Raw genomic sequence first — 18,159 nt, forward strand, 5'->3', positions numbered from 1 at the left:
GTGGTGTGTGTGTGTGGTGTGTGTGTGTGTGTGTAAGCCGTACCCAGCTCCTCGCGGGTGAAGGCCAGGCTGGTGGTGTGTGTGTGTGTGTGTGTGTGTGTGTGTGTGTGTGTGTAAGCCGTACCCAGCTCCTCGCGGGTGAAGGCCAGGCTGGTGGTGTGTGTGTGTGTGTGTGTGTGTGTGTGGAGTGAGTGTGTGTGTGTGTGTGTGTGTGTGTGTGTGTGTGTGTGTGTGTGTGTGTGTGTGTGTGTGTGTGTGTGAGCCGTACCCAGCTCCTCGCGGGTGAAGGCCAGGCTGGTGGTGTGTGTGTGTGGAGTGTGTGTGTGTGTGTGTGTGTGTGTGTAAGCCGTACCCAGCTCCTCGCGGGTGAAGGCCAGGCTGGTGGTGTGTGTGTGTGTGTGTGTGTAAGCCGTACCCAGCTCCTCGCGGGTGAAGGCCAGGCTGGTGGTGTGTGTGTGTGTGTGTGTGTGTGTGTGTGTGTGTGAGCCGTACCCAGCTCCTCGCGGGTGAAGGCCAGGCTGGTGGTGTGTGTGTGTGTGTGTGTGTGTGTGTGTGAGCCGTACCCAGCTCCTCGCGGGTGAAGGCCAGGCTGGTGGTGTGTGTGTGGAGTGTGTGTGTGTGTGTGTGTGTGTGTGTGTGTGTGTGTGGAGTGTGTGTGTGTGTGTGTGTGTGTGTGTGTGTGAGCCGTACCCAGCTCCTCGCGGGTGAAGGCCAGGCTGGTGGTGTCCTCGTTCAGGTGCTTGTTGAAGTCGATGCACAGGTTACTCAGCTTCTTCTTGATTGCTTTGATCTCCTGTCAGAAGTTTGGCCACAAGACAGTTTAGTTCAGGTGCTTGTTGATCTCCTGTCAGAAGTTTGGCCACAAGACAGTTTAGTTCAGGTGCTTGTTGAAGTTGATGCACAGGTTACGCAAATTCTTCTTGATTGCCTTCATCTCCTGACAAAAGTGTAGTCATGGCAATGTGGTGCTGGTGTAGGTGGTGGTGTAGGTGTTGGTGATGATGTAGGTGTAGGTGTTGCTGCAAGTGATGGTGTACGTGTAGGTGTAGGTGTTGGTGCTGTGGGTGTAGGCGTACGTGTAGGTGTAGGTGCTGGTGGTGTAGGTGGTGGTGTAGGTGCTGGTGTACGTGTAGGTGCTGGTGGTGTAGTTGAAAGTGATGGTGTAAGTGTGGGTGTAGGTGGTGCTGGTGCTGGTGTAGGTGTGTGTGTTGTGTGTGTGTGTTGCGTGTCGTGTGTAGGTGTAGTGGACTCACGTTCTGGGTCTCTTTGGGCAGGTGCTGGTGCTGTAGGTGTGTGTGTTGTGTTGTGTGTCGTGTGTTGGTGTAGGTGTAGGTGTGGGTGTGTGTTTGTTGTGTGTCGTGTGTAGGTGTTGGTGCAGGCCAGTGTTGGTGCTGGTGGTGTAGGTGTGTGTGTGTGTGTTGTGTGTCGTGTGTAGGTGTAGTGGACTCACGTTCTGGGTCTCTTTGGGCAGGTGCAGGCCAGTGTTGGTGCTGGTGGTGCTGGTGGTGTAGGTGTGTGTGTGTGTGTGTGTTGTGTGTCGTGTGTGTGTGTAGTGGACTCACGTTCTGGGTCTCTTTGGGCAGGTGCAGGCCAGTGTTGGTGCTGTAGGTGTGTGTGTGTGTGTTGTGTTGTGTGTGTTGTGTGTGTGTGTGTGTGTAGTGGACTCACGTTCTGGGTCTCTTTGGGCAGGTGCAGGCCAGTGTTGGTGCTGGTGGTGTGTGTGTGTGTCGTGTGTGTGTGTAGGTGTGTAGGTGTGTGTGGTGGACTCACGTTCTGGGTATCTTTGTGTTGGTGCTGGTGGTGTGTGTGTTGCATGTCGTGTGTAGGTGTAGGTGTAGGTGTGTGTGTGTTGTGTTGTGTGTAGGTGTGTGTGTTGCGTGTCATGTGTAGGTGTGTAGGTGTGTGTGTAGTGGACTCACGTTCTGGGTCTCTTTGGGCAGGTGCAGGCCAGTGTTGGTGCTGGTGGTGTGTGTGTGTGTGTGTGTGTGTGTGTCGTGTGTAGGTGTGTGTTGGGGACTCACGTTCTGGGTCTCTTTGGGCAGGTGCAGGCCAGTGTTGGTGCTGGTGGTGTAGGTGTGTGTGTGTGTGTGTGTGTGTGTAGGTGTGTGTGTGTGTGTGTGTGTGTAGGGGACTCACGTTCTGGGTCTCTTTGGGCAGGTGCAGGCCAGTGTTGGTGCTGGTGGTGTAGGTGTGTGTGTGTGTGTGTGTCGTGTGTGTGTGTGTGTAGGTGTGTGTGTAGTGGACTCACGTTCTGGGTCTCTTTGGGCAGGTGCAGGCCAGTGTTGGTGCTGGTGGTGTAGGTGTGTGTGTGTGTGTGTGTCGTGTGTAGGTGTAGGTGTAGGTGTAGGTGTGTGTGTAGGTGTGTGTGTAGTGGACTCACGTTCTGGGTCTCTTTGGGCAGGTGCAGGCCAGTGTTGGTGCTGGTGGTGTAGGTGTGTGTGTTGTGTGTGTGTGTGTGTGTGTGTGTTGTGGACTCACGTTCTGGGTCTCTTTGGGCAGGTGCAGGCCAGTGTTGGTGGTGTAGGTGTGTGTGTCGTGTGTAGGTGTGTGTGTAGGTGTGTGTGTCGTGTGTAGGTGTGTGTGTGTGTGTCGTGTGTGTGTGTAGGTGTAGGTGACTCACGTTCTGGGTCTCTTTGGGCAGGTGCAGGCCGTTCCTCCTTCCCAGCTTCAGGAGCCTCTCGATGTAGCGCTTCCCCTCGGCACTCAGAGTGTCTCCGGCCTCCAGCTTCTTCTGCAACGGCCACATCAAGAGATAGGATACACACAGATAGAACTCAGATACACAGAAAATAGACTGAGTCTCCCTTCTCCAGCTTCTTCTGTGATGGCCAGATCAATAGATAGGATACACACAGATAGAATTCAGATAAATAGAAAATAGACTGAGTCTCCCTTCTCCAGCTTCTTCTGCACCGGCCACATCAATAGATATGTGGAGACACACAGATAGAATTCAGATAAATAGAAAATAGACTGAGTCTCCCTTCTCCAGCTTCTTCTGCACCGGCCACATCAATAGATATGTGGAGACACACAGATAGAATTCAGATAAATAGAAAATAGACTGAGTCTCCCTTCTCCAGCTTCTTCTGCACCGGCCACATCAATAGATATGTGGAGACACACAGATAGAATTCAGATAAATAGAAAATAGACTGAGTCTCCCTTCTCCAGCTTCTTCTGTGATGGCCAGGTGGACAGGTGTTGTGATCACAGGTGTGTTCCACTCAACACACTCAACAACATGATGATGATGATGATGATGATGATGATGATGATGATGATGATGATGAGCACACCTCTTCTGTGCTCACTGACTTTAGAAAGTAAGAGTCCTGCCACAGCACTCCCGTGATCAGCTGATTGTAATTAGCACAGCTCTTAGGCCAGGTAGATCAGCTGATTAGTGAATCACCTGGCAGGACTCTCACTTGCTACACCTGTGCTGAGTGGGAACAGGTCACAGGTGAACATGGGGCTGCTTTTGCCAGTCTACTGGTGCTACGACCAAACTTGCGGTCAAGACACAAACACACATTATACACACACATATATGTATACATTTGTGTATGTCCCAGTTCATTGGGGGTACCAAAGCCAGTGTGTCCACACCCCAGGCATGTGGCATGTGGAAGTGTGTGTGTGTGTGTGTGTGTGTGTGTGTGGCAGTAGTGTTTGGAGTGCGTCCACACCCCAGGCATGTGGCGTGTGGCAGTGTGTGTGTGTGTGTGTGTGGCAGTAGTGTTTGGAGTGTGTGTGTGTGTGTGTGTGTGTGTGTGTGTGTGTGTGTGTGTGTGCGCTGACCTCCAGGGCGACGATGCGTTGGTACACGTCCTCCCTCATGCTCATCTCCACGTCGAACTCGGACAGCTTCTTATCGGCCTCCGTGCTGGCGCTGCGCACCTCCTTACTGGGAGACACGTGCTGCGGGAAGTCCAGCATGTTGCGCTGGACTGGGGGTGTGTGTGTGTGTGTGTGTGTGTGTGTGTGTGTGTGTGTGTGTGTGTGTGTGTGTGTGTGTGTGTGTGTGTGTTGGGGGGGGAGAGGGAGGGGGGATTAATGAGCATCAGTCACACCTTTTAGATCCACTCACATGAGACAATACTCTTGTTCAACTGTTACGCTCCCGTGAGAGGGGACGCCATTGGTCACCAGTCCCTGTGTGCTGCCATCTCAACACACACTTTTAGCAGATTAATGGGAGCACTACATGTGTGTGTGTGATTGAAGGGAGCACTATGTGTGTGTGTGTGATTACTGGGAGGACTACATGTGTGATTAATGTGAGCACTACATGTACACTACACTGAGAGGACACGCTGTGGTCTCTGGGAGCGGAGAGGTGTTCCACACACACACACACACACACACACACACACACACACACACACACACACACACACACACACACACACACACACACACACACACACACACACACACACACACACACACACACACACACACACACACACACACACACACACACACACACACACACACACACACACACACACACACACACACACACACACCTCTCCCTGGCCCTGCTTTACCTTCAAACAATGTGTGCAAATGGCATTGTCAGGCGCATGTGGGTAAGCTGCTCTTTCTAGAGAACTGCTGAATAGTCTATAGCATTGCATACGGAGTTCCAGCTGACGGGGCTGTTCGGCGGCGCGTACAATAGCCGCCGCGGAAACGCTAACGGTGGGTTGTAGTGGCTGAACGGGTTACAGCTGTTGTTGCCGTTGTTGTCTGTGTCTGCTAAACACACACGCATGTTTCTGTGATATGTGTACGCCTACTACTAAACACACATACGTTTCTGTGATATGTGTACGCCTACTACTAAACACACATACGTTTCTGTGATATGTGTACGCCTACTACTAAACACACACACACGTTTCTGCGTCTGCCTATTACTAAACACACACACGTTTCTGTGTCTGCCTACTACTACACACACATGCATGTTTCTGTGTGCATTCAAGAGAACTTGGTAAAGCAGTTAAGCTCATATAATACAGTGCATAGTTCCCAGAGGACGTCTCCAGATACACACACCTGACTTCATAGAGCTGCATTTCTATGATGTGCTTTACGGTGTAATGCAGCCAGTGTGCTGGCAGGCAGTGGCATTGCACAGCACAACATGAGTACGCAAGTCCTGGCACAAGATGTGGAGTCCAACTGAAGTTCATCTGTGTGTGATCTTGTGCACTTGCAGTCCCGCTTACTCACCTGTGTAATCAACCTCTACATCTGCGAGCGCCTTCAGGGTGTTCTCGTAGGTCACCTGGTCCAGCTCCAGCGAGCCCACGGTGTCGTACACCTGCTTGGTCTTAGCGATGAGCTCGTCCGACAGCTGGTGGATCTGCTCTGGGGTCAGATCCCAGCGCAGGCGGTTCTCTGCACAGACGCGAGTCTGCGCTCCAAACACCACTTCTCCTGCTCACACAGGGAAAGGAAGGGACATGCGCATATCAATAGGGTGCATCATGTCTCTTCATCTACAGGATTTAGTGCTCATTTATCAAGAAGGAACTAGATACGGAGCCTCTCAGGGCGTGAGCTAATAGATGCTCAGGGAGTTAAAGGAAATCATGTTGATCAGTTAAGAAAGGGAAATATCTGAGGAGCCAACCACAGATCTTGGTTCTAATTGAGGTTCCTACACAAAATTAACCATTTCTGATATCCACTTTGTCTATAACGGTCATTTTGCATACGTCACCCACCCACGGAGATACAAAAAGAGTGCACATTTAACACAAAGTAACCGTGGCAGTGCAATGTTGAAATGTAATCAATATTCCCAACGCTGGTGTTTAATGCTGTCTATTGGAGTCATCCGCGTTAGTTAAATAAAAGCTAATGTTTGGATTGTTAAAGCGTGAGCTGGGATGGCGAAACTGGGGATTGTCAAGCACAGATTTACTGCCAACACTGGCCATGAACGCTCTCCGACCAACGCAATACAAATCATGTGTGTTGCGAACAATAGCTACATAACTAGCTGTGACAAAGCATTTCAGTTAGCTGACGTTAGCCATCAACACAATTAACACTGTCCTGTGGATGAATGAATGGGTTAATGAACGACTACCGTTAGCTGACAGTTCGACATACATTTCGCAAAACAAGAAACAAGAAACAAGCAAGACAAATGGTACGTCGAAAGTAGATGTAGTATACACCCAAGGAGCCTGTAAAACACAGTGATGGGACAGACAAACATCCATACATACCGCTCGACATCGCTCAGGTTGCGCACACAGTTAGCCAACTGATTAGCTAGCCGTTCAACCTTAGCCATGCTAGCCCGCTAGCCTGGACCATTCACAGAGCGAGATAGCCTGAAAGTTGTCTAACCGCTGTGACACAGGTCGGTATAATAGCCACAGTTTGTGGTGTTGTTCGTTTACAATATAAAGTTCATGTACCAGAATGATCAGAACAATTTCCATAAATCCCTTGTTACTCACCTGTGGGTGCCATAATTCAAACAACTCAGTTGCAGCGTGTGTTCCACTGTGCGGTTCCTCAACACTGATACCGCCCCACCTTCCGACGCTTTTCTAAACGATAGGCCGGAGTATGTGTCAATCACACCAATGTCCTCCGCACCGCTTACCACCAGTCATCTTCAAGCTTCAGCCAAATTGCCCATCATTTTTACAAGAAATAAGAAATAAGAAATACAGATGACGACACATGCTCTATCACCGTATGAATCGAGTATTGTTTCATATAAAGTCATGGAACATTAGTAACCTCCGCCATAACACAATTCTGCTGTCAGTGACAGTTTAGTTTCCTCAAAAGTATGAGACTTAAAGTGGAATTTCAGTTTTCTGTATTTCACACATGCAAACCTGATGCAAACAGATAAGCCTGCTACTGATGTCAACTAACATTCCAACCAGCTGCAAGGCAAATCAAATCCGGTTGTGTATCGCACATGCAAGCTGCATACATGTAACTTTCAAAACAATTACTGAAATGCTGAATGTCAATGTCAAGTTTGTCGTGTTTATGATTTTCTGTGTATTGTCCTTTTAACTTCTCCAGCTGATACTGAGAAATCTGCCCTAGCTGTGCGGGTCGCCAACTCAACTACTGCCCTGGATGTGACGTGCTCCACATGTCGTATTGCTCACATTACACCTTAGGTTTACACCACACTGCAAGGAATCTTTGAAGTGAGACAGCAAGACAACTGGTAAGGCAAAAGTAACGTTAGATGACAAGCTAACGGGGCGCACTGGTTCGCTATCTTAGGATATGTGCATTATCATTACGATTTTGATACAATATGTTCGCATTTGTCCTTAGATGCAGTGTGGCTATTTTTAATGACTCATTTGAACTAACCATTGTTAGCTGGCTAGCGAGCTGTGTAGCAGCTACTCTGTTGCAGCTGTGGTATGGCTTAAACAAGTTGGCTAGCTTCGTAACATTATGAAAATATCAAAGAGCTCGGGTTGCTTTTTCAGCGTGCTTGCTAAGAATATTGTCTGCCATTCAGAATAGTATATTTGAACTCTGTTAGAGCCACAACTGACACCCCCGAGTATCAGTGCTTTGGTAGAACAGGCTAGCTAGCTATGTTAGCTAACTTGGAAGTTCACCGGCGTGGGTTAGCTAGCACTAGAAATTTCTGTGATGCATTCAGCTATTTAGCGTAGCTAGCTAGCGAGCTAGCTATTGCTCACAGGCAGCCTAGCAAATCATGTACTTCCATAGTTAGCTAGTTGTAATCATAACAATGCATAAGGAGTCATTCGTCTGGCGTCAGGATAAGTTAACGGATGTTTGATAAGGACAGTAGATATACGGCCATGGTTGTGTAAGGATACGCGAAGTTGGCCTTCTAGAACTTCCTTGCTAGATTGCAAATATTAGCCAACTAGCACTAGCAGGCTAGCGTTTCTTAATGCTCAGAGAAGTTGTACTCTTCAACAATGTCAGACCTATGTGTCAGACAACCTTTAACAACGTGTTTAGCTCGCGGCCTCCTATTGCCACTAGCCCACTAGCATTTAATAACTGACAATAATATGTCAGAACTGAGGCTTGGTAGACGGCATGCCAAATAGGCTACTATAAATAATTGAATAGCAATAACATCAATATGCGAACGACAGATTTGACACAACTGATTTAATTTATCAAGATGACCCAGTCAGAGCCTTATTTGCAAACTGATGATGGTCCTACGGGTGGTTCACTGTCTTGTTTTGATTGCCATCATTTTCAGGTGTACTCACAACTCTTGATACCCTGTGAGGTTTCATCCTCCAAGAAAACATGACGGACACCAAACGTCTCGCGTTCTCAATCATCCAGTTCCTCCATGACCAGGTGAACTCTGGCGGGTTGTCGTCGGACACGCAGGAGAGTTTAGAAGGTACTTCACTATGGTGTGTGTGTGTGTGTGTGTGTGTGTTTTGGATGTGTGCTGAAGTTGGAGGTCATGCAGCAATGTTTACACTTGACGCACCTATGTTCCAGTTGCAATCCAGTGTCTGGAGACCGCGTTCAGCGTCTCCACGGAGGACCAGAGTCTAGCGGTCACCCAGACCTTACCAGAGATCTTTGCCTCCGCCACAGCGAAGGTGTGTAGAGACCCATGTGTGCAACAGCACTTGTGTATTCTGTTGTCTCATTTTGATGCATTTGTGTAACACACGTGTACAAGTGTCTCTCTGAACTTCTCTTGCAGTATCCTAATGCATCCCAAGTGAAAAACAACTCAAGGGTACACTCACCTTCAGCGGAGCAGATTGCAGAAGCTGAGCAACTCAAAACTGAAGGTATGGACAGAGCTGTGACATCACTACTCACCTGTGGACAGAGCTGTGACATCACTACTCACCTGTGGGCAGAGCTGTGACATCACTACTCACCTGTGGGCAGAGCTGTGACATCACTACTCACCTGTGGGCAGAGCTATGACATCACTACTGACCTGTGGGCAGAGCTGTGACATCCCTACTCACCTGTGGGCAGAGCTGTGACATCACTACTCACCTGTGGGCAGAGCTATGACATCACTACTCACCTGTGGGCAGAGCTGTGACATCACTACTCACCTGTGGGCAGAGCTGTGACATCACTACTGACCTGTGGGCAGAGCTGTGAGATCACCTGCTCAGTGAGTTTAGTTTAGCTGCTTGAATACCAGATGTAGTTGCAGCAGAGCTGGAGTTGTGGGGTTGCACTAGATGTAAGTTGTGGGGTCGCAGCAGATGTAAGTTGTGGGGTCGCACTAGATGTAAGTTGTGGGGTTGCACTAGATGTAAGTTGTGGGGTCGCACTAGTTGTGGGGTCGCACTAGATGTAAGTTGTGGGGTCGCACTAGTTGTGGGGTTGCACTAGATGTAAGTTGTGGGGTCGCACTAGATGTAAGTTGTGGGGTTGCACTAGATGTAAGTTGTGGGGTCGCACTAGTTGTGGGGTTGCACTAGATGTAAGTTGTGGGGTTGCACTAGATGTAGGTTGTGGGGTTGCACTAGATGTAGGTTGTGGGGTTGCAGCAGATGTAGGTTGTGGGGTTGCAGCAGATGTAAGTTGCAGCAGAGCTGGAGTTGTGGGGTTGCACTAGATGTAAGTTGTGGGGTCGCACTAGATGTAAGTTGTGGGGTCGCACTAGATGTAAGTTGTGGGGTTGCACTAGATGTAAGTTGTGGGGTCGCACTAGATGTAAGTTGTGGGGTCGCACTAGATGTAAGTTGTGGGGTCGCACTAGATGTAGGTTGTGGGGTTGCAGCAGATGTAGAGCTGCAGAGCTGGAGTTGTGGGGTTGCGCAAGGTTGAGGTGTTGGTCGTGTTCCAGCACTCGTACATTGCTATGCACTTTGTCTTTTAAATATTCTACATCGTGTCTTCTGTGTCTTTTAATTAATGGGTTTTACATACTTTACTTTATAAATAATGTTGAACTGTTGCCCTATTTAAATGTACTTATTTACTGTTGCTCTTTGCTGTTGTTTATGTAAAGCACATTGTGTTGCCCCAGTATGCCATGCACAGTATAAATAACCGTGCCTTGGCTGGGGTGAGTCACCCTCTGCCAGGGAGGGATTCTTTGGGTGGATGCTGTTACCGTGGGAACAATAAGGCATGATGTCACTGATGCACTGTGTTGTGTGTTCTCACAGGTAATGACCAAATGAAGGTAGAGAATTTCAGCGCTGCCGTGGAGTTCTACTCGAAGGCTATCACACTTAACCCTGAAAATGCTGTTTATTATTGCAACAGGTACAGTCTGACCTCTGACCTCTCACCTCTCACCCTCATGACCTGGTGCTTCAGTCATGCCAGCTTGCCTTTGGACACATTGGCTTTGCTGAAGAGTGTGTTTGGCCTGTAATATTGCTGAAGAGTGTGTTTGGCCTGTAGTATTGTATAGCTGAAGAGTGTGTTTGGCCTGTAATATTGCTGAAGAGTGTGTTTGGCCTGTAATATTGCTGAAGAGTGTGTTTGGCCTGTAATATTGCTGAAGAGTGTGTTTGGCCTGTAATATTGCTAAAGAGTGTGTTTGGCCTGTAATATTGCTGAAGAGTGTGTTTGGCCTGTAATATTGTATAGCTGAAGAGTGTGTTTGGCCTGTAATATTGTATAGCTGAAGAGTGTGTTTGGCCTGTAATATTGCTGAAGAGTGTTTGGCCTGTAATATTGTATAGCTGAAGAGTGTGTTTGGCCTGTAATATAGTAAAGCGGAATTGTTTCACAGGGCTGCTGCATACAGTAAATTGGGAAACTATGCCGGAGCTGTCCAAGACTGTGAACAAGCCATTGGGATCGATCCAAACTACAGCAAAGCGCATGGGAGAATGGGGTACGTATACATTCGCATACCTTTCTTCTGTATGTGACTAATGGGGTACTTGAGCATTCACATACCTTTCGTCTGTATGTGACTAATGGGGTACGTATACATTCGCATACCTTTCTTCTGTATGTGTCTAATGGGGTACTTAAGCATTTGCATACCTTTCTTCTGTTACTCGTGCTGTGGTGCATAGGTGTGACATAAGCCGATGGGTCTTGTTGTTTGATTAAAGGTTGGCGCTTGCGAGTCTAAACAAGCACACAGAGGCGGTGAGCTACTACAAGAGGGCACTGGAGCTGGACCCAGACAACGACACGTACAAATCCAACCTGAAGATAGCGGAACAGAAGATGGAGGCCCCGAGTCCGGTAGGTGTTGCTATGGCGTCTGTGATGTCCGTTAAACCGTGAGACTTATCAGAGCGCTCAGAGCTGCGTGGTCAGCACTTCTCACTGTCCACCCTTATCTTCCGCAGACAGGGGGAATGGGCGGGGTGGACCTGGCCGGGCTCCTCAGTAATCCCGGATTCATGAATATGGTGAGGGGGACATCTGGTACTTCCCTCTACAACATGCGGTCAGATTATTCAGACCTGTTAACTGAAACCCTCCTCCTTTTGTCTCTCTAATAGGCGTCAAATCTGATGAATAATCCTCAAGTTCAACAGCTGTGAGTACTACTGAAAAAAAAAAATTACAAATAAAAAACCCTCAAAATGCACACATTATTATGCACAACAGAGTTTCAAGACATTTTTATAGGATGTAAAAAACTGAAAATTGTAATAAGTTGAATTTGCAGCATTGCAGAGGTGATATCAATTAAATAAAAAGTTATTTCAATCAAAAACATCTTAACAGGACAAGTTCCATTTTATCATAGGACCCCCTCCTTGATATCACTTTCACAATTCATGCATCCACTGAACTTGTGAGTTCTTGGAGAGTTTATGCTTTTAGAACAGCCCCCCAGAGCTGCTGCTTGGATGTGAACTGCCTCCCACCCTCGTAGATCTTTTGCTTGATGATGCTCCAAAGGTTCTCAATAGGGTTGAGGTCAGGCGAAGATGGGGCCACACCTTGAGATTCCCTCCTTTTCCTGCCCATAGCAGCCAATGGCCCAGAGGTGTTCTTTGCGGCATTTGTCATGCATAAAGATGATTTTGCTATGGAAGGCACGGTTCTTCTTTTTGTGCCACAGAAGAAAGTGGTCAGTCAGAAACTCTACTCTACTTCCCCACCATCAGGGACCCTGAAGGGGCCTACCAGCTCTCCCCATGTCTCTGGCCCAAAACATGACTCCGCACTGTTGGCACATGTTGGCCATTCTCCATCCATCCATCCATTACTCCATCCATCCATTACTCCATCCATCCATCCATTACTCCATCACTCCATCCATTACTCCATCCATCCATCCATTACTCCATCCATCCATTCATTACTCCATCCATTCATTACTCCATCCATCCATTACTCCATCCATTACTCCATCCATCCATTACTCCATCCATTACTCCATCCATCCATTACTCCATCCATCCATTACTCCATCCATCCATTACTCCATCCATCCATTACTCTCCATTACTCCATCCATCCATTACTCTCCATTACTCCATCCATCTGGACCATTTAGGGTTGCACGGCACTCATGCCTCTTTGAAAATCAGTTTTCATGTATTCCTGAGCCCACTGCAACCGTTTCTGCTTGTGAGCATTGTTTTGGAGTGGCCGATAGTGGGTTTATGCACACGTGCAAACTTCTTGAAGATCCTGCACCTTGAGGTTTGCAGGACTCCAGAGTCACCAGCAGTAGATCTCTTAATGGTATGAATTTGACTAGCTGAAACCTTCCTTATTATGCCTTTGTCTGCACAAATCTGCCTGTGCTATGAATCAGCAACAGATTTCTTCACAGTACCATGATCAAGCATACATTTTCAGGAAATATCCAATGATTCCATACCTTGTCCAAGGTAGTGCAGACTTTCATGCTTTTCGGCAGCAGAGAAATCCTTTTTCTTTCCCATATTGCTTGAAACTTGTGGCGTGCTTAATAATGTGTAACACCCTTTTTAAGTAGTTTTCCTTTTCATTGGGCTTACCTGGCAAGCTAGTTATCACAGGTGTCTGAGATTGATTTCAATGATCTAAAGATCCCTGATGCACAATATCATCCATGCGTTAAATTGAAATACAAAAAACTGAATGTTTGACCTTAAATCCAATTTGCATAATAATTTGGAACACAGTGTAGTACTGCAGCTAACGTCTGGCTTGCATGGTCTTTCATAACGTCTTGCTGTAATGATCCCTTCTGACCTGTGTAGATCAGGGTATCTGGGATGATCAGGGTATGTTGTATTGATCAGGGTATGTTGTATTGATCAGGGCATCTGGGATGATCAGGGTATGTTGTATTGATCAGGGTATGTTGTATTGATCAGGGTATCTGGGATGATGTATTGATCAGGGTATGTTGTATTGATCAGGGTATGTTGAATTGATCAGGGTATCTGGGATGATCAGGGTATGTTGTATTGATCAGGGTATGTTGTATTGATCAGGGTATGCTGTTGATCAGGGTATGTTGTATTGATCAGGGTATGTTGTATTGACCAGGGTATGTTGTGTTGACCAGGGTATTGATCAGGGTATGTTGTATTGATCAGGGTATGTTGTATTGATCAGGGTATTGATCAGGGTATGTTGTATTGATCAGGGTATTGATCAGGGTATGTTGTATTGATCAGGGTATGTTGTATTGATCAGGGTATGATGTATTGATCAGGGTATGTTGTATTGACCAGGGTATGTTGTATTGATCAGGGTATTTTGTATTGACCAGGGTATGTTGTGTTGACCAGGGTATTGATCAGGGTATGTTGTATTGATCAGGGTATGTTGTATTGATCAGGGTATTGACCAGGGTATGTTGTATTGACCAGGGTATGTTGTATTGACCAGGGTATGATGTATTGATCAGGGTATGTTGTATTGATCAGGGTATCTGGGATGATGTCTGGAGCTTATGCTGGTGCTCCTGGGGCACCTGGACCAGGAATGGTACCCGGGGCGGGACCAGGAATGGTACCCGGGGCGGGACCAGGAATGGTACCAGGAGGGGTACCAGGAGGGGTACCAGGAGCAGTACCTGAAGCGGTACCAGCAGCTGGACTGGGGGCAGCACCAGCACCAGGAGTCGGACTTGGCGCCGGACTCGGAGGTCTTGGAGGCGGATTAGGAGGAGGACTCGGAGGCCTAGGGGGAGGAGCCACAGCAGGAGGGGCGGGACCCAACGACCTCTCGGGACTCATCCAGGCGTAAGTACCATTACAGAGGTCACACCCCCCCCCCCGGCACATTCATATTCAACAAAATGAAATGATTGGAATGAGGTGATGAGGTAACATGTCCAGTTGTAAACTGCTGACGGAGAGCTAACAGTCCTTGTTGTCATTGGACATCAGAAGACATTGACTGACTAACTTGTGTCTTACTAAGCTAGTGTTGCTTTAGTCTGATTTTGTGTGTGTGTGTGTGTGTGTGTGTGTGTGTGTGTGTGTGTGTGTGTGTCAGAGGGCAGCAGTTTGCCCAGCAGATGCAGCAGCAGAACCCGGAGCTGATTGAGATGCTGCGAAGCCAGATGCGCAGTCGACCGCCCAGCGCCAGCAATGATGACCAGCCCTGACCGCCACACAGGTGAGCCCTGACCACCACACAGGTGAGCCCTCACTAGCACACAGGTGAGCCCTGACCGCCACACAGGTGAGCCCTGACCGCCACACAGGTGAGCTCTTACTAGCACACAGGTGAGCCCTCACTAGCACACAGGTGAGCCCTCACTAGCACACAGGTGAGCCCTGACTAGCACACAGGTGCCCTCACTAGCCCTGACTACCACACAGGTGTGTATGTGAGCCCTCACTAGCCCACTGTCGAGGGGAAATGGCAGAGAATTCCATGTGGTGAGCTTCTAAGGCCTTTCACTGCCGTGGTCTCAACATGACATTGTTTTGAATCCTTTTTTGAAAATGCACTATTGCTTTTGAATGGGTCCTTGTTGCTCAACAGTGTATTATCCAGTCTCTGCTCTGTTTCTATGGGAAGTTGCAAGAATCCACGTTGTTCTATTAAAGGTTGGGTACGGAATTAGCAAAACGGACGGCAGAGTTTGAACATATACAACCTCAAGTCCCGCCCTCCATGCACGAGCGACAATTCAAATGCGCAGCGCGAGAGCGAGCCAGGCTAAATGAAATGCCATCCTGGCGTCTACAGCACTATGAGCTCTAGTCTCCATACAATCACTCACATCAACTTCCCCAATTACATTCTTTAGGCTATTCACCTCCAAAGGGTTGTAGTACATATGGTTCAGTAGCCATAGGTGTGTATATTTGAACAGAATCTGGTTTGTTCTTACCAGGGCGATTATCTCCTGAAATATCCGAGTTTAGTGCTGCCCCGTTGGTTCGCCTATTCCACCGTAGCTCCAAGCTGTTAAGTTTCGATTTCATGTTTACAGCACTCTTCGTGTCATGGTAAAATGTAATTTTTGCTACATAGCTTATTTATTGCGTGGGTGATTGAGTTTCCGTAGGTATCCGCTGCCTTAGTTAGTTTGTATAGAAATGAAGTGACACAACAAGAGGGGAACATGGACGTGCAGCAGCAGGCAGTTGGTTTCGTTTCAGCACTGACTCGCGGTCACCAGCTTTCGAAAGGGTCGCGCGCGGTGGGGAGGGGGAGTAGGAAGAGGAGTAAGACGTTAGATTGACGATCGAGCTGTGAAATGATGGTATGGGGTGAGGAATTCTATTGGCTGGAGTTTTTCGAGCCCTGCCCGTTCCGCAGATGATTGACGTGTTTAATTTCCATTTCAGTGCTTCCAACTTAGTGGCTATAAGTGGGTTAGGAATAGGATTTCAAGTGATTTTGCAAAAATGGCCAAAAAAGCTCATTCCATACCCTACCTTTAAATGTCGTTAAATAATTATATAGCCTCAGCAATTTGAAGCGGAGTTTGCCACCAATGTTATCAAGTAGTTTTAGTTTCTGTCTGAACGCATGAATGCCCACTTAATTGTATGGTTCTATGTGTAATCACATCAAATTAGCAAGTATTTCGTCCTGATGCCAGAAACGTTTGTTTTCGTTGCTACAGCAACCTGTCAGATGGGTCTGAGGCCCAGTCCGATTTGATTGTTTTAACAAGTACTTCTTATTACACGTGTACTAATGCCAAACTTCAGTGTTATTAAACTATTGATATTGTTGTGATTATTAGTGTCTTTATTTAATATATTAATATTATAGCCTGGAAAACCAGCGCCAACTGCTGGACGGCAAAATGTTTTGCCTGCATTTGGGTCTGGCCTCGGACCATTGAACATTTTGAAAACACTGCCCTGAATCTGGCAGATGGCAACTAAACCAATCACAACGCAGAGATGTGTTTTGAATCAACGCGGGCGGGGCAGAGGGGGCGGGGTTTTGAGGGAGCGTTGGCCTATAGGCACAGACACGGTTTGAAAGACAACGGGTTGGCCCCAGCCGTGGCGCAACTGGCTGGGGCACCTGCACCGCACGCCGGCGACCCGGGTTCGATTCCCGCCCCGTGGTCCTTTCCGGATCCCACCCCCGCTCTCTCTCCCATTCACTTCCTGTCTATCTCCACTGTCACTATCAATAAAGGCATAAAATGGCCAAAAAAATATACTTAAAAAAAAAAAAGAAAGACAACGGGTTGTGCTCATCAACAATGTTCCGTTGTATCCATTCATCGGGGCCAGACTAAATTAGACATCCAATCCATTTAGGCTGGTTTATCAGGCTATTAATATTATGCTTAATGTAGACTTTTCCAACTTGTTTGAAACCGTTATTTTTAACTCATGTTGTGCTAATACTAAGTTGCGTTGGACTAAAACATCTTTACTATATCTATATCATCTTTACTATATCTATAACATCTTTATCTTTTACATCTGTACATTGTTGTTTTATATCACAGTACTTTATTGTTTTATATCACGGTACATTGTTGTTTTATATCACAGTACATTGTTGTTTTATATCACAGTACATTGTTGTTTTATATCACAGTACATTGTTGTTTTATATCACAGTACATTGTTGTTTTATATCACAGTACATTGTTGTTTTATATCACAGTACACTGTTGTTTTATAACACGGTACATTGTTGTTTTATAACACGGTACATTGTTGTTGTGATGGGGGTTGATCTATGTGCTACTGACCTGGGCCTCTTCTCTGCTTTTTAAAGGTGAATGGCTTGTGCAAGGACTCCAGAAGACAGACTTGTCCGTTATTTTTTATTTGTATAATTGTTGCTGCCCCGGGGTAATACCCCACATGCTACCCCGGGGTAATACCCCACATGCTACCCCGGGGATACCCCACATGCTACCCCGGGGATACCCCATATGGTTTATGACAGGAGTATTATGAGCACGCCTGGCCCAGTCTTTGACTTCTCTTGTCCTGCCCAATGAGTCACGTAGGAATGACAGATCTAGTTCCAAGCGTCTGGACTGGGGCTGGATCCGAGCACCTCACCCAGACGCCATCGCGGTAGCGCATGCTGTGTGTATATATGTATAACATGGGCTACTAACATTTGCCATTGAGCCGTGTCATATGGGAATGAGTGGCCTGCAAGTGAGTGATTTGTAACTGCTAAGGAGCCCCATCTTAAGGCGGGAGGAGAGCTGGGGGCAGAGACTGCACTGCAGGGGTACGATATGGCATGGGAGCCGGGCAGCCACATAAGATTAAACTATGCTCATCTCATCTGAAGGTTCTGTTGTTCTCTGAAGCAGTGTGTTAGTGTTGCACAGTTGGTGTTGCCCTGAGTCCAATTGTGACAGATTTATGAAAGTATATCAACACATGACAACTGCCCCTCCTTTTTCTTTGTCCCACGACACTGTCATTTTGAATAAAATAAATTGGAAATTTTACATCGTAAACCGAAGGGTCTTCTTGTTCTTTTTTAAACAGTCCTGCTGTACTTTTCCTCATTGTGAAGCACGTGGCATAGCTGTGATATTTAAATATGGCTCACACTAGGCCTTTGTGGATAGTTTGCTACCAGTACGCCACAGTTGTTATATCATCATTGCAAGATGTGACTGAAATGATCTGTCGTTTCATCATTGTCTGATGTCCTTGTCATGCTGACTAATATGAGTGAGCAAAATCAAAAGTGTCTGTAGCCGATGACACTGGATAGCAGCAGCTTCATCAAGGCATCCAAAGCCCTCCAGTGAAAGGGTCAGCTTATTAA

General features: G+C 47.2%; 2 protein-coding genes across 3 annotated transcripts in view; one reads left to right on the forward strand and one right to left on the reverse strand.

The window, feature by feature from the left end:
• Positions 1 to 6,647, reverse strand: part of thop1 (thimet oligopeptidase 1) — a 17,813-nt gene extending 11,166 nt beyond the window's left edge. The window contains exons 1-5 of the mRNA XM_062555360.1: positions 6,492 to 6,647; positions 5,248 to 5,454; positions 3,805 to 3,953; positions 2,621 to 2,731; positions 691 to 793 (exon numbers count right to left, since the gene is read on the reverse strand). Of these exons, the coding sequence (XP_062411344.1) occupies positions 691 to 793; positions 2,621 to 2,731; positions 3,805 to 3,953; positions 5,248 to 5,454; positions 6,492 to 6,504 (583 nt within the window). The 5' untranslated portion in view covers positions 6,505 to 6,647. The remainder of the gene's footprint in view (positions 1 to 690; positions 794 to 2,620; positions 2,732 to 3,804; positions 3,954 to 5,247; positions 5,455 to 6,491) is intronic.
• A 438-nt stretch (positions 6,648 to 7,085) lies between these two features.
• sgta (small glutamine rich tetratricopeptide repeat co-chaperone alpha) lies at positions 7,086 to 17,842 on the forward strand. Of its 2 annotated transcripts, none has more exons than XM_062555359.1 (12): positions 7,086 to 7,228; positions 8,267 to 8,416; positions 8,521 to 8,624; positions 8,732 to 8,822; positions 10,170 to 10,269; positions 10,745 to 10,849; positions 11,076 to 11,211; positions 11,319 to 11,381; positions 11,475 to 11,512; positions 13,851 to 14,168; positions 14,425 to 14,569; positions 17,137 to 17,842. In XM_062555359.1, the coding sequence occupies exons 2-11, from the start codon at positions 8,317 to 8,319 to the stop codon at positions 14,534 to 14,536; spliced, it is 1,167 nt and encodes a 388-aa protein (XP_062411343.1). In that variant the 5' UTR covers positions 7,086 to 7,228; positions 8,267 to 8,316; the 3' UTR covers positions 14,537 to 14,569; positions 17,137 to 17,842. The 2 variants fall into 2 exon arrangements, with proteins under 2 accessions (XP_062411343.1, XP_062411342.1); XM_062555358.1 differs by having other exon boundaries at positions 14,425 to 14,547.
• The last annotated feature ends 317 nt before the right edge of the window (positions 17,843 to 18,159 follow it).

This window comes from Sardina pilchardus, chromosome 15, assembly GCF_963854185.1.
Source record: "Sardina pilchardus chromosome 15, fSarPil1.1, whole genome shotgun sequence".
Taxonomy (NCBI): domain Eukaryota; kingdom Metazoa; phylum Chordata; class Actinopteri; order Clupeiformes; family Clupeidae; genus Sardina; species Sardina pilchardus.

Excerpts from the sequence above, each read along its gene's own strand:
- sgta (XM_062555359.1), top strand. The coding sequence starts at position 8,317 with ATGACGGACACCAAACGTCTCGCGTTCTCAATCATCCAGTTCCTCCAT. Across the intron at positions 11,212-11,318 it reads AGATGGAGGCCCCGAGTCCG|ACAGGGGGAATGGGCGGGGT; the intron begins GTAGGTGTTGCT and ends TATCTTCCGCAG. Across the intron at positions 11,513-13,850 it reads AATCCTCAAGTTCAACAGCT|GGTATCTGGGATGATGTCTG; the intron begins GTGAGTACTACT and ends TGTATTGATCAG.